Source organism: Alligator sinensis, unplaced genomic scaffold (assembly GCF_000455745.1).
Source record: "Alligator sinensis unplaced genomic scaffold, ASM45574v1 scaffold574_1, whole genome shotgun sequence".
NCBI classification, from domain to species: domain Eukaryota; kingdom Metazoa; phylum Chordata; order Crocodylia; family Alligatoridae; genus Alligator; species Alligator sinensis.
This window is the reverse complement of record NW_005842106.1, coordinates 920,078-934,765: the sequence shown is the minus strand read 5'-3', so window position 1 is coordinate 934,765 and position 14,688 is coordinate 920,078. Positions and strand designations below refer to the sequence as shown.

Below are 14,688 nucleotides of genomic sequence, written 5' to 3'. Positions count from 1 at the left end.
ACCTGGATATGAACCTCCCTAGCACCAAACTATCACAATGAAATTTAGGCAGAAGTTAGTCACCTAGGGGCTCAAACTGGATATCTTCTGAATATCTTCAAGATCTATAGATGACTAGGCAATCATGCAGTCCAAAACAGAAGTACCAAATGTATACATGGCACCTAATATATTTTGTGGCTACTGTTCATTGCACTGCTATTGCAGTTGGGCCTTGCTTAAATTTTACCTAAATCCTACATAGGTGTTAGCAGAACTAGCCCTGACTCTAAAAATATTGTGCCAGTATTTGTATCATTTCTGCAGAAACTTCAGTCACATCAGTTTCAACCGAGCAGTTTATTCAGCTTCAAATTAAAAAAAGTGTTACTAAATATTTGACAATTCACATGCATAAACTCAAAACATTTCAGCTCAGAAAAAGTACTAATTTTTTTCAGTCCCATATTAAGGCATGTAGGAATCTCACAGACAGACAAAATCTGGATTTATTTTTAAAGGCCCTAATTCACTGAAGTTTTTTTTTTGTTTTGTTTTGTTAATGAATCTGGTCAAGGTGAGTCCTGGTAGTATGCAGTTTTGCTTTTATCCTTTCAGTAGTGTATAGCAGCTGAGGATCAGCATGATTTCGAAAGAAAAGTATTTTCAGGAAAAGCTTTCTTCAACACTGTCTTGATTTGGAGTGCTGAATAAGCCATTGTAATGTTATGTCTGCAAGAATAAAAAAAACAGACAATTTTTTAACATTATTAAGGCATAAGAGATTGTTAGTAGATCACTGTAATAAAAAGCCCAAAATGTTATAGTGTCTAGTCATTTAGAAATGAAATTTACTTCAGGGCTGGATTTTTATTTTGTTCTGTTTTAATTACATGGATTTAGTGCTTATGAAAAGTGATAACTGACAACCTGGAAAATGAAGTCCTTTAAGTCATAGAGCAGATACAGTTGTAAAAAGCAAAGATTTAAAATGAATATAAAAAGAGAACTGTAAAGTCCAGACAGGAATTAAATAAGTGCGACTAGAAATCACAACTGAGGCAGGAATCCATGATCAGTGTTGAAGAGCTGGTCATTAAACAACAAGAAAACCGGCCTGGTACTGCAAACAGACTGAAAGCTAGATTTGGAGCAATCAAGAAAGCTAATATTGTAAGCTTTCTTATTCATTACTACTGACCAGTATTATCACCACACATTTACTGTCTAGCAAAACTACTGTGCAGTAGCAAAAGCATAAGCAAATACCAACTGCACAGTCTACCACTCATGTAGATGCGGCTACTACGTAGCGATACCTGAGCTAGCGCCAAGCAAGAGAGCTGGGGTACTAGTAGCAGTCCAGGTAAAGCACCTGGACTGCTACTACAGCTCGATGGTTTACAGCACTCAAGCTAGCATACTTAGAGTTAGCTTGGGTATCCCTACACTGCTCTAAACTGTAAAAAACCAGCATACAGGTAACAAGTCAACAGGTGAGAAAGGTTATGGTTAGTGGAGAATGACAGAAAAAGACAACAGGATATAGCACCTAGGAAGACAGCTGGTGGAGACTGACTGACTGACAAGGGTATATGTAAACAAGGGCAGGAGCCTAGGGATTTAAATTCAGTAAGGATATGACGATGAGATGGCTTCATTCTTTAAAGGTCATTAATAATATGGATGGAGACACAAAGGGATTTTGGACTGTAGTTAATCAAGGCAGAATCAAATACTCAGATTCTAAATAGAAATGCTACTAGCTAACACCACAGAGGAAGTCAGTTATGCCTTGTCTTCACTTTCAAAATGGAACAAGCCACCTCTCAATTCAGTGCACACTGAGGCCTAAATCCTATTTCACCTCTAAGGCACTTAAGCCACTTTTAGGTTCCTAGGGCCCCCTCTACACACCCAAGTAAAAGCGCAATGGGACCTAATGTACAATATACATAACTGCACCTCCTGCCATGACACACGTGCATGCCAGGAGGCACGAGTGTGGAATCACATATTAGATCCCACTGCGCCTTATTGCTAGTGCATGGGGAGCTTGATCCTGGGATGCCTCTGAACTAGCAAGAAGCAAGCTCTCTCAGCTGGGTGTAGCCTTAGCCTAGGGGACCCCAGCTACAGGGGCACCCCGTGCTCCTCCTGTGGCTGGGAGATTGCTGCTGGTATGATTCCCCCACACCAGGATGCAAGAAACCCCTGGGGTAGGGAGACTGCTGTAGTAGTGATCTCCCTACCCCAGGGGTTTCACACACCCCTAAGGCTAGGAGATTGTAGCAGCTGCATCTCCCAGTCATAGGGGTGTCTGGGGTGCCTCCATGGCTTGAAGCTCCTCTGCAATTTTTAGACTCTATGGGGTACTTCTGGGACCCAGAGTCTGCAGCTGGTGAAGCTGAGAGTCTCTGGCAGTTGCTGGACTGCCAGCCACAGCTAAGCATGGTGCACCTCCGTGGCTGGGAGCGCACAGCAGACGGGGGTCCCAGCTGCAGGATACACCCTGCTACACGTGCAAATTAAAGCTTGATATCAACCAACTATAACATTAGTATACGTTTTCAAAATCTAACTTTATAGCTGGTTGGAGGTTTTTATGGTGTCATAGCTACTTTGCACTTGTAGCTGGTCTCGATGTAATTGCACAATTAACCAGTTAACTGCAGAATACCTTTAACAGGTAGAGGGGGCCTAAATGCAATTTGATTCTGTCCTCCTCAAGCCACTGTCGCCTTCTGTTGGCACCTAAAGGAATTGGATGCTCAATCCTCATTAAAATTTTTGAAAATCTCAACATGTCACATACAGAAGGCACTGTAAAAATTGTGTGCTTACCTATGTTATCCTTCTCTTTACAGGAAATAGAATAGCAGCAGATCTCTCGGTCTTGAATGGCTGAAAGGTTTCTATAGAAAGAAAATTCCATTAAGTAGTTTTATTACTCCACAAAACCTGACCGAAGCATTTTCCACACAATCCATTTAATTACATGCTTGCTATTTTGTATTCAGAGGGCCAAATTCTAACCTCTGATACGCAACTTCAGAAATTTACTATTGCTCCCTGTAAGTGAATTTTTTAAAGTCCTAGAGATTTAAAAGGCTGTAAAGTCATTACATCAAAACTCAGATTTCTGATTAAGCCAGTGTAATAGGGCAAATTAGAAAAAATAGGCATCCAATTGATATTGTTATTAGCAACTGGGAGATGAGACCCTCTCTTTAAAATGTCTCTTTTCATTTTCTTGTATCAGAAAAAATGCTTTTATGAATTGTAACATTTTAAAACTAAATTTAAAGAAGCACAATATTAACTCCAGAGAGGTTTCCCACATCATGCTAAGTTTACTCTATTGAGAATTAAGGTGGCTGAAATAAGATTCTGATATATCTGTTAATACAACTGTGTGTGGTGAGGGAGACTACATCTCATATGGCCTCCACTACCACTGTTTCTGAGCATTTCACAAGTTCTGATGTTGTCATTTTGTGAAACAGAGAAGTTATATTTTCCTCATTTTACATAGGAGGATCTAAAGCAGGGGTGGGCAAAATGTTGGATCCAGCTGGTGGCTGGAATCCATTTCCCAGTAGTTCCTGCCCATGTCATTGCAGCTGGTTTCCATGGAGACCCCAGGAGCAGCAGGGCCATAACAGCACAGGGCCAGGGTTTCCATGGAGACGAGCCCCAGCAGCACTGGCACGGCGCACGGCTGAGCAGGGAGCTGCTCCGGTGCCAGGGCTGGGATCCTGCAGCGGTGACAGCATGGTCCGGAGCTGGGGCAGAGCTGTGATCCGTTGCCTGCACACGCCTCCCTGGGGTGTGTGGCCAGTGAATCACAGCTCTGCCCTGGCTTCAACCACTCTGTCACAACCACAACATCCTGGCCCCAGAGCAGCTCCCTGCCCTGTTAGAGCTGCTGGATCCAGTCTCCATGGAAACCCTGGTCCCATGCTATCACAGCCCTGCCGCTCCTGGGGTCTCCATTGAAACTGGCTACAGTGACGTGGACAAGGGGTGCTTGCCAGACTTTGCCAGCCCTGGCAGAAGTTAATTTAAATCTGCAATGGGATCTGAAGAATTTTATCCTGGATCCCAAGTGTCCAAATCTTGCCATGCCAGAGGTTTGCGATCTGGCATGGTGGGACATGCAATTTTTGGGATCTGGGATGATTCCTGAGATCCCATCACACGCCCAGTCCTTTCAAGTCAATGTGCTCCCCCGTGCTGGCAATTCTGAGGCAAGTTTAAAGCTGCGTCATGCAGCCCAGCACTGGGCTGCATAGTGCAGCTTTTGGTGTCCATGTGCAAAGAGCTGCTGACCTCCCCCACACTGGTTAGCTTAAAGCTGTACTATCAACATAAGGCTGCGTAGCACAGCTTTAATGTGCCACAAATTCAAATTAAAGCACAATATAGACCACCTACAGGTGTTCCACATTAACTCCCCCCACTTCCCACCTGGCATTTGCAGAGCCCTGTGGCAGGTAGCACCAGGCAAGACTACACTGTACATAGCTTTCAACTTGCTGGTGCAGATGGAACCCAGGATTGCGAACCCCAGCTTTACATGTTCTGGCATGTTGAAAGGGAGTGACTGGATCTGCTACCCAGTCCCCCAAATTGCCCATCCTCCCATGCATGTGTGCTACATCCCAATGCTTGAAGTGATGTGGTCTGATGCACAGAAATATATTAGGCAAAATTACTACTGGACTCTTTTGTACAAAAGGAGATTGCTATTACCAAATGTATTAATTGAAGCAATTTCGGTAATCCAGAAATATGTACTTTGGTTGCATGCCAAAAATAATTGAGTTGCTTAAATTTACAGACAATAGTTTCAAATGATTCTATTTTAATGCCAGTCAAGCATAAAACTGCCACTACAATACACTCTGGATAGTGCAAGTGAGAACATTATTCTTTACAATAGTTACATCCTCACTGATGGGAGAATAGGATATCTGAAACAATTTATGTGACTAAAACAATAATAAAGAAAAATCTGACACTGCTTTGTTGAACTATTAAACAAGATTGCTGTGTTAGATGTCAGTACAGTCAAAAGTGGAGAATCTGAGACACGAAATGAAATCTGGTCACAGCTAGTTACTGCCCTGAACTGAATTATTTGAAACACAAAAATTATTTTTATTTTTTTGGAAAACTGATTTTCAGAGTACACCAATTTTTTAGATAGGCCAGCTACTTACAATTTCTCAATTAGCTGCTTTTCATCCAGTGCACCTGGAAGATCTCTTTTATTTCCAAGGACTAACACCTAAGAGAAATAATGCATTTTCAAGACACATAAACTTTGTCATTTACTTTTAAGAATCTACAATCAAAGGGTTCACTCCCTTACCTTTTACACCTAATTATTTAAGACATGGTAAGCTACATTTGCAAAAATAACTTTTAATTTAGAGCATAAGACTGGAGACACCATAAAGTATCTCACAGTGCTGAAGTCCCACCTGCCATTTTAAAGTGTTTCAAAATAAGCACTCTAAAAAGGGAGCACCCAAATAGCAGCCTGTGGTTCATTTTTCCCCTCTCTCCTTATCCCACATAGAAAGAGCAGCAACAGATGAAGCAGAGCATAGAGAGTAGGGAGCAGAAAGCAGAGCAGCAGATTGGGTGAGAATAGAGGGTAGGGAGCAGATAACAGAGCAGATCTAGAAGGGGAAGGAGGCAAAAGTGACACTCTGGGAGAATGTGGGGTTACTTGTACTACATCTGCCAAAAATGATGGCTCCCATTAGTGTAAAGAATACCCAGTGTATGTTATAACTTAACATTAGATAACTGTATTCTAAGTCAGAGATGGACGCTGTCTTTGAAATTATGGTTGCACTATTGCTTTTAATGTGCATCTCAGTTGTGAGTTAAAGTCAACATTACTTTACAGCCACCATGGATCTTTAACATATTAAAATTCATTAGTAATCTTTGTCAACTTAATAAAGCTACCTTCAAATCTATAATGCCAAGAATAAGTATAATAAATAAAGAGAACAAGACTAGTTAATTTCTATAAAATAATAGCTAAAAAAGAAAACCACATAACTGCAACTTGAAAACGACCATGATGATTTGGCTGGGTCAAGTGAATTCTAAAACACACAAAATTAAGCTGACTTCAAGTATACACTGCTAACAACTTAACTACCTAATGAGAATGAGGGGAGGAGACAGAAAAGGTAAATAGGAGAGGCAAAACAGTATGTGAAAAACTCCTAGCTTTTTGTCTGTGCATCTTGACTAGACCTGCCACCACTCTCCTAATTGGTGCCTATTGCCACAATAATATGCTGTGAGCCTTTGAAGTTAAGGTCAGTGATCTCCTGAATTCTTATTGCATCAGGAGGTAGAAAGATCAGAATACTCGGGTCTGACACACATTACTTTCAGTAATGATTAGTCACCTGTCTATCCCTCCCAGCTGGCTCTTCTTTTGATAGCCCTTTCATATGTCACTGACCTTACTTAGCTGAAAGTACGTGCCTAAAGAAAACACCCAGGAGCCAGGCAATACTTGTAGGGGCCGGGCCAATAGTTGTGATGGCTCTGGCCATCCATTCTCCTTCCTGTAACAGTGGCTGTGGGATAGGGCTGTGCCTTCATTTGCTGAGTACCAAGACTGAAGGATGATCTAAAGCTGAAAATAACCTATGCTAAAAGTGCTCATTACTTTTATTAAAACAACATTTCATTCCACCTCCCTAATGACTAAAGGGTATTTCAGCGGTTCACGCTGTTCTTTACCAAACTCAAGTTCCTGTAGGAGAACAGATTTACTTTTGCATTTTTTTTCAGGTTTTTATATTCTGATTTGGCAGAATGCACCCAAATCTCCTGTAACCTGTAGAAGCAAAGGACTACTTGACATTCAAAGCCTGCCAATTCCCCCAAAGATGCATCTTATCCATATTAAGATTTTGTCACTAACATCTGGGTCACTAGGTCAAGGGTTCCCAACACTAGTTTTTACTCAAAGTTAGCACTGAGACTACAATTTCAGCAACTTTGGTTAAATTTTAGTAAATTTCATGCCAGAAGCACAATATGTAAAAAAATCTTACTAGCCATGGTTGATGCAGGCTTAAAGCAGCTAAACTATAACTTGACTTGAGTGAATTTCCTTACTAGGCAGCACTGCTTCATGGAAATTGTAGCTGGAGGACTATTTCCCAATTCTTTCCATTAGGCCAGCATCCCTGACGGAACTACATTTCCCATGATCCTAATCACCTGCCTCTCTCACTGAGTGACAGGATCTTCATGATAGTCACAGAGGTTCTTCAAATTCGCAGTTTCTTTGGCTTACCTTATAAGACTAGGCTCAGTTATCACCATCTGGTAATGCCTTACATGAAATTAATTTGGTTCAAATCTAACTCGACCCTTACACTGGAAAACATATAAATGTGATACAGATATTACAGGATAAGTTGCACACCCTTGTATAAAACTATCACAACAATTTTCATAACAAGTATGTTGAGCACTGCAAGGCTGGTATTTTCAAAAGAGCCTGAAGGAGTCAGACACTTAATTCTCACTGAAATTTACTGAGTGTAGGCTATACATAGGTCAACATTAACATGAGATCAATACAAAAATGCAGTCACTTACTGGGATTCCATGCAATTGTGGCTTGTCTATTAAGTTGTGCAGTTCATTTTTTGAAGCTTCCACTTTTTCTAAGTCTGCTGCATCCACCATGTAACTAAACGTGAAATCATTACTTATAATTTTCCTACTGCACACAGAAAGCTGTATTTTAAAAATATTTTAAATGCATCAGATATGTTGCTCTTTCACTGATCATTTTATTTTATAATATCCTTGGAGAGTAAAAATCATGTAATTAAGAATATGTAACCCCACCGACAAAAAAAAAAAAAAACACAACCAAAACAACCCAGCAGAAACAGACATCAGCTGGAAACCTTCTGGAAAATGTAACTGATCTCTTACAAGGGATGCTGGACATGTAAAATATTCCATGTGTGCGCCAGATGTTATTACTGAATCACTTGCCAGATCTAAACAAATTAATAGAGAATTTTTAATACTCTTCTCAGCTGGCAGAAGTGCAGTATTATTCTCTATTACCATAAAGCAGGGGTGGGCAAAATGTGGCCTGTAGGCTGGATGCCACCAGGCCATTCTATCCGGCCCATGGGGGCCCTAAAAAATTTAGAAAATTAATATTTATCTGTCCCTGGCTGCCTGTCATGTGGCCCTTGATGGCTTGCCAAAACTCAGTAAGCAGCCCTCTGCCCATAATAAGTGCCTGCCCCTGCCATAAAGTAATGCCACCCACTAAACAATAATAGGCAAACGGATACATGTCATGACACTCTTGGAAAAATATGTATGTGATAGTGGGGATCTCCAAGAATATTTGAAGAGTAAGGAATAACCCTGTAAGTTAGGGGACCAAATGAATAATTAAGCAGGCTTTCTCAATCCAGGACTTGATTCAAAATCTATTTAAAGACCATAGATTTTAAAGAGCTCTGGATCAAAGCCCCAGTTTCTATAATTATGTATGATTCTAATACTTTAATATCATTTTCAATGAACAATGACAGAAAAAATCCTCATCCCCCCCCCCACCTAAATTTGGCAACAGTATATGAACAAGAATCACTACGTTAAGCAAAACGGTCTCAACTTTACCCAAATGATGTTCATGTTAGTGTCTAAAATCATACTTCTATGGAGTTCTACTTCCTAAACCAGAGAATTCCCTGGGTTTATCAGCTTCTGAAAAGGACTACTCCACATTTTAAGCTTCCTCTTTATATTAAACTTTCCACAATAAGCTTAACACTTTACCATGCCAGGATGCTATCATATACATGGAGGAGACAAATTATGGAGATAGAGTGGCCTGAAAGTTAAATGAATCAATATTAAAAGACTATATTTAATCATATCTTTAAGAGATACACAAGCAAGCTTACACAACTGCATTGACTCCTCTGCAATAGCGTTCCCACATGCTTCGAAACCTTGGTTGTCCTCCAATGTCCCAAACCTGGAAACCAGAAATATAAGCACCCTTCATTACTCTGTGTACCTGGATAATAAGGACAGAGATTTCTCACTTAAATTTAAACTTTACTATCAGGACATAGCACCATAGTCATATTAAGAAGTTACAACATTCTTAATAGTAGGGTTTGTAGTAGGGTTAAGGAAACCAAAGGAGAGAATACATTAATTTTCCAGTGGTATAAAAAAAGAAAATCAAAGGAGACAGAAAAAAAGTTGAGTGGGAAGGAGTGTAAACCAAAATAAAGACAGCTTAATATGATTATCTCTAGTATCTCAATAGCCTTCAGATTTGCTCACTGGAGAACTGTTTAACAACATGAAGGTCTAGATCATCAACACCAGAAAGAAAATGGGTTGACTGCAAAATTTAAGTAACAATCTCAGTGATAAGATCTGAACTTAAAACCAAAAGGGAAAAAAAAGTTGAATGTGTGTGTCTTCTACTTCATAAATTAATAGTTTAAAACAATCACTTTGCCTTGCTCACTCATATTCAAAAACTTAATCACTCATTTCATCAAAACTGCTACTTAACAACATGTTTACAGGCCTGGGATATTAGATAAACATCCAAAATATCCCCTTAGACTATGTTTAGACTCCTATTTTGGATCAATAGTAAGGGTCATCCTTAAGTAGACCAAGACACATAAGCTGTCCTTCCATGTTTGTATTACTTTGCTTCAGCTGCTTGCCAAACATGGAAGACAAAAAGTGGGCAGACTGATTCTTAGAAGGACTCTGCTTAAGGGTACTGCCCTTCTAGGAATCATTCGACCTACTACTTGTTCCTTCTCCTGTGCTTGGCTTTGATTGCTGGCAGTAAAAACAGCTTACCGTACAGACAGAAGCCAGGTGCTGGTAGGTTGCCTGTGTTTGTGATGTTCAGATGAGTTCTGAACACAAAGCAGAGAGGTGTTGGCTATGGGGAAGCTTAACTTGGACCATGATGCTCATGGCTGCATCCACATGTGCATGAATGTTTGGTTCCTTGGGGCAACTACCAGTGGTGCACTTTGTGCCACCGCTAGTTGTTCCCAGGGAACACTTGTGCCACATGCCCTCTGGCATGCGGCAGGTTACCCCAAGTGGGGTAGGGGAGGCTGGGACCAGCACTGTGCTGGCCCCAGCAGCCTTACCTGGGGGTCTTCAAGGGCTACAGCAGCAGCGATTCTGCCATGTGGAGCCTGGCCAGCAGCTGGAAAGTGGCTCCAGCCAGCCAGGCTCCAATTCTGATCAGCGTACATTGCCCCCAGGTGCAATGTTTTTTTTTGCCTGGGGATTCCCCCAACCCTGTTTTGCTCCTTTGCAGCACAGAGAACATCTGAATGTGTGGTATGTAGTGCCACAGATGTGTCTGCAGTGTTATGTGCTGCATGGCCATGCTTGTCTGGACATGGTCCGTGACAGCTTCCAGATGCTGACTGGATTGCTTCCAGGGGGCAACTAAGAGGTTTTCAATATAGATAGCTCCAGGTTTTGACTACAGACTGTGTCTGGGGTGACTAAATGACAGTGTAGACACGCTTTGTTAAGCTAGGCACCTCCAATTAAGTCTCCACCTTTCTTAAAACTTAGCTGCTTAGCCCCAAGAGGGAGATTCAGAGAAACAGAGATAGGTACCTTGGCTCCCTATAGAGCGAATGTGGAGAGACAGGTGCCTCCAAAGCTAAGTCAGGGAGACTGAACTCAGTATGAGGTGTGTCTACACAAAGATACGGGCAACTGTCAGCGTGGGGTCCAAAGGGTCCTCTTCTTAGGGTAGGTGCCTATAGAAGCAGGACTTGCGATATGAAGTGATGCTGACCACCTTTTAATAGTTACTATTTTGATAGTCTAGTAGTTAGAGCACTCACCCAAACCTTGGGAGACCTGGCTCATGGGCCTTCAGCCTGCAGAACTTGCATCTCCCACTTCCTAGGAAAGTACTCTAAATCACCAAGCAAGATACTAGTCTAGCTGAGGACATTGTACACATGACCCCCATTAAAACTGGACTAATAAGCAGCTGAAAATACAAGAGTTTTGAAGGTAAAGGAGGACAAGCAAGTGAGCCTGAATCTGTAATCTACTGGAGGGCAGTAAAGTACTAGAACAGGTTACCCAGACAGGTGGTGGAGTCTCCATCCTTGGAGGTTTTTAAGACCCAGCTGGACAAAGCTTTGGCTGGGATAAAATAGCTGGGGATGGTCCTGCTTTGAGCAGACAGTTGGACTAAATGACCTCCTGTGGTCCCTTTTCTATGATTCTATGAGCACTCAGCCAGGACAAAGAAGTACTCTGTTTACCCCCTCCCCACCCTGAACAGTTTATGCATTTACATTAAGAACCATTAGACAAAAATAAAAAATAAACCTGAATGGTAAATGTTCCTCAATGGTGTGGTATCATATAAAATAGAGCTGGTGGCACCATCAAGAGCACTTTTGAGTTAGTCAGCATGGCTGCTGTTAAACAATGTTGATGGCATGCATTAAGCACAGTGATCTCTCTTAGCTGAACTGCAATGGAACTTAGACAAAAATAAGTACTCAAACTAGAGTATTTCTCTGCATGAAGAGAAGCCTAGGCACATAGGGATTTTGAGATCTAAAATGTGGGTACTAAATAAATGTAAATATGTAAGAGTTATTTTGGATCACTTAATGTACCTTAAGTGCCTAAATTCTATCTAGGTCCCATTTAGATGCCTATGGGACCAATCTAAAGCAGGCTTTTAGTTTTCTGCATTCCAGTAATTTATTCTGGTTTGGTTAATGTACTGGTGAGTTATATCCATGTGGAATTTAGCCCTAATGTTTATTAAGTCATTTTGAGCCAAAACTGCGCTGAGAATGAAGTATCACTATAAGGATTTAAATAACGTGGTCACATATGAGGAGCTCAGAGACGCAAGAAAACAAACATTATATTACAAGTGAAATACCTATTAAAATAATGATAAGTACTGAAAAATCAACCAAAGAAATGCATTTGTTCTCTAGTAGTTAGTTCTTATTTTAGGCAGAATATGGTATCAATGTAAGAAGAGCTCTCTCAAAAGTAGCAGGTGTATTCATTGTAGCTCAAAATGCATTTGGAAATAAAATATGATATCAAAAGAGTATGCCTTTCCTCAAAAGATGTTTCATATTTATTTTTTCCCAAATCCATTCATATTTAAGGTGCCACAGTGATAAGTATACACATAAAGGAGTACAACTTAATACATCCTTCGGATTAAGTCTTTTCCAACTAACAGAGACTGCTTTTTATACCATCGTTCATAGATCATGTTCATCTATTCATTTCTCATTTTCAACACATTGATTTCATATTTGAGAAAGGCAAATTTCCCAATTCACCATTAAAATCATTCCCCAATTGTTATCTTACTGCTCTTTCTAACATAATATAGTCCCCCCTATAAGACTGAAAATTTTACACATTAAATACAGTAATTTATACCAATTATTATTCCCTCTGACATTTGAGGGAAATGCTTCAGAAAATCTTAAGAAAATAAACTATTTATTTATAAAGCATGACAAGGGATGGGTACACAGTTCAATATTATTTAGATAACAAACTTCACGCCAGAGCTAATGATCACAGTAAGTCATGAAGACCTTGAAAATATCCCTTACCATCTGGTACACATCTGTTTGGGGGCGGGGGGAAGCTATTTTCCCAACAGGCTTAGAATAAAAGGAAGGAGGAGGGGGAAACTAGTGCTAAAAGTAGATGTTATAAAACTAGGTACAGCAATTAGTTCTTTTTGAAAACTGGAACAGGCTACAGGATGGTTTTCTAGTGCTACAGGCCGTGCCTTTCCAATGATACAATAGGTTTCAGCTATGGGATATTTCTTCAGCTAAACCCTGGATGAGTATTATGTTAATTAGCAGAAAGAGTCATTCTGAAATGGTGACAAGATAGGTCATCTCCAAGTGCGGATGACTGTTTTCTCCATAAACCTGATAACTAACCATTAAGAAAAGACATACAAGATGCAAAATAGAACAAACATATTTGATGGGATCTGGAAACCATTTAATCTAGAGTCTGAGGCACTGAAGTCATCTGCAGAAGGGAAAAAAAATGAGTTAAAACTGATAAATTAGAAAAAAATGAATGCTGTCTGAACTGCTTTCTGTATCTCTTTTTGCCAAATTAAAATAATACGTAAAAAGTGTTAATACTTATAGCATCTTTCCTATGCTTTTATAAAACCTACCACTGAGCTAGGTCTTTTATGAGGTCTCTTACATACATCCTACAATCAAAACAATGGAACTGCTGGTAAATAAGTATATAACATGCCCCTAGGAGGGGAACAACATGGGATTTGGAATAATATTCTAGTCTGTATCTTACATGCTTGGTACATCATTTATTTTTGTGCACAGTATTTACTGTATAGGGAAAATATATATATGAGATGTATTAACAGCGGAGGGAAGTCATGACTTAATAGCAGGGGATATACCCAGGTATGAAAAGTTTAAATCAATGTCTAGGAGATCTTTAAAAAAAAGCTTAAACTTTAAGTTACTACTGCACACTCCATAGGCCCCTCATGATTTGAATGTTCATAACACTTTGAAGGCAATTGTATCCTGAGTTGACCAGCTCAACTGAAAATATAGGAAATGCCCTGAAGGATGCCCAAAATGAACCAGGGAAGAAGCTTCTTTCACACTACATTTCTAGGTGGTGAGAGGCTAAAGAGGAGATTTAAAGTCACATTAAGGAGTTGCTATAATTTTGAATGTATTCTTGTGTGTTTAATTCTTAGCATGTATGGACTCTTTTATATTCTTAATGGCAGTACAGTACATTACACCAATGTTTCAATTGGTAAGATAGGGTAATCCATACATTTTAGAGTCACTTTCCTGTTGGTGTTCTTATTCTTGTTTGTTACTTCTAATTTTTCAAAAATCTATGCCTTTTGTTCAATATCTAGATTTTATATGGATATAAGATTTTTTCCTAAGCTTTCTATATCCTTTCATGCACAGGAAAGTTGTAGCAGCTGAGCAGGGAAACAGCTGGAGGCATGTTGAAGGGTTTTGACAGCTGTGGGTTACAGACAGATTAGGGACTCATTGATGCACTCATTGGTTTTTGATAAGTGCTTACTGCGGGCATGTCTGACAGATAATGGGAAGGTTCCAGGAAGGAAAAGGATCGTCTTTTTTCTCAATACTACTCTAAGTTTCTGCCTCCAGACAAACACATGCACTTTCAGTCAGAATGGTTCTCTCTGCAACCAGAAGGAATTTCAAAAATACTGTTAACTGAAAAAAACCCTTTAAATCCTAAGGAACGGTGAAAGAAACCCTAAACTCCACAAAAAGGGACCAAATCCCTATAAAATGCCACGATCATACTGAAATCTCTAGCATTCTTGCCAACAGGACAACTTATGCCTAGCAATATCAGACAGCATCTTACTGCAAATTGGCTAGACATTCTACTGAGATCCTAGATGCCTTAATACCTGAAATAATATATGAAGCTATTTTGTAGAAAGCTCAAGGCAAAGGCAATAACAACCAGTTACTGTTTATCTATCACAATAGAATCTGCATTAGGGGAAATTCAGGTTTATTATCTAAGAATCGGGGGGGGGGGGGGGGG

General features: G+C 40.1%; 1 protein-coding gene across 2 annotated transcripts in view; it reads right to left on the bottom strand.

The window, feature by feature from the left end:
- Positions 1 to 320: 320 nt before the first annotated feature.
- LOC102385029 (ADP-ribosylation factor-like protein 8A) overlaps positions 321 to 14,688 on the bottom strand; it is a 32,917-nt gene continuing 18,549 nt past the window's right edge. For both annotated transcript variants that reach the window (XM_025205170.1, XM_025205169.1), the window contains exons 3-7: positions 8,970 to 9,043; positions 7,630 to 7,723; positions 5,205 to 5,272; positions 2,824 to 2,894; positions 321 to 711 (exon numbers count right to left, since the gene is read on the bottom strand). In XM_025205170.1, the coding sequence (XP_025060955.1) occupies positions 662 to 711; positions 2,824 to 2,894; positions 5,205 to 5,272; positions 7,630 to 7,723; positions 8,970 to 9,043 (357 nt within the window). In that variant the 3' untranslated portion in view covers positions 321 to 661. The remainder of the gene's footprint in view (positions 712 to 2,823; positions 2,895 to 5,204; positions 5,273 to 7,629; positions 7,724 to 8,969; positions 9,044 to 14,688) is intronic.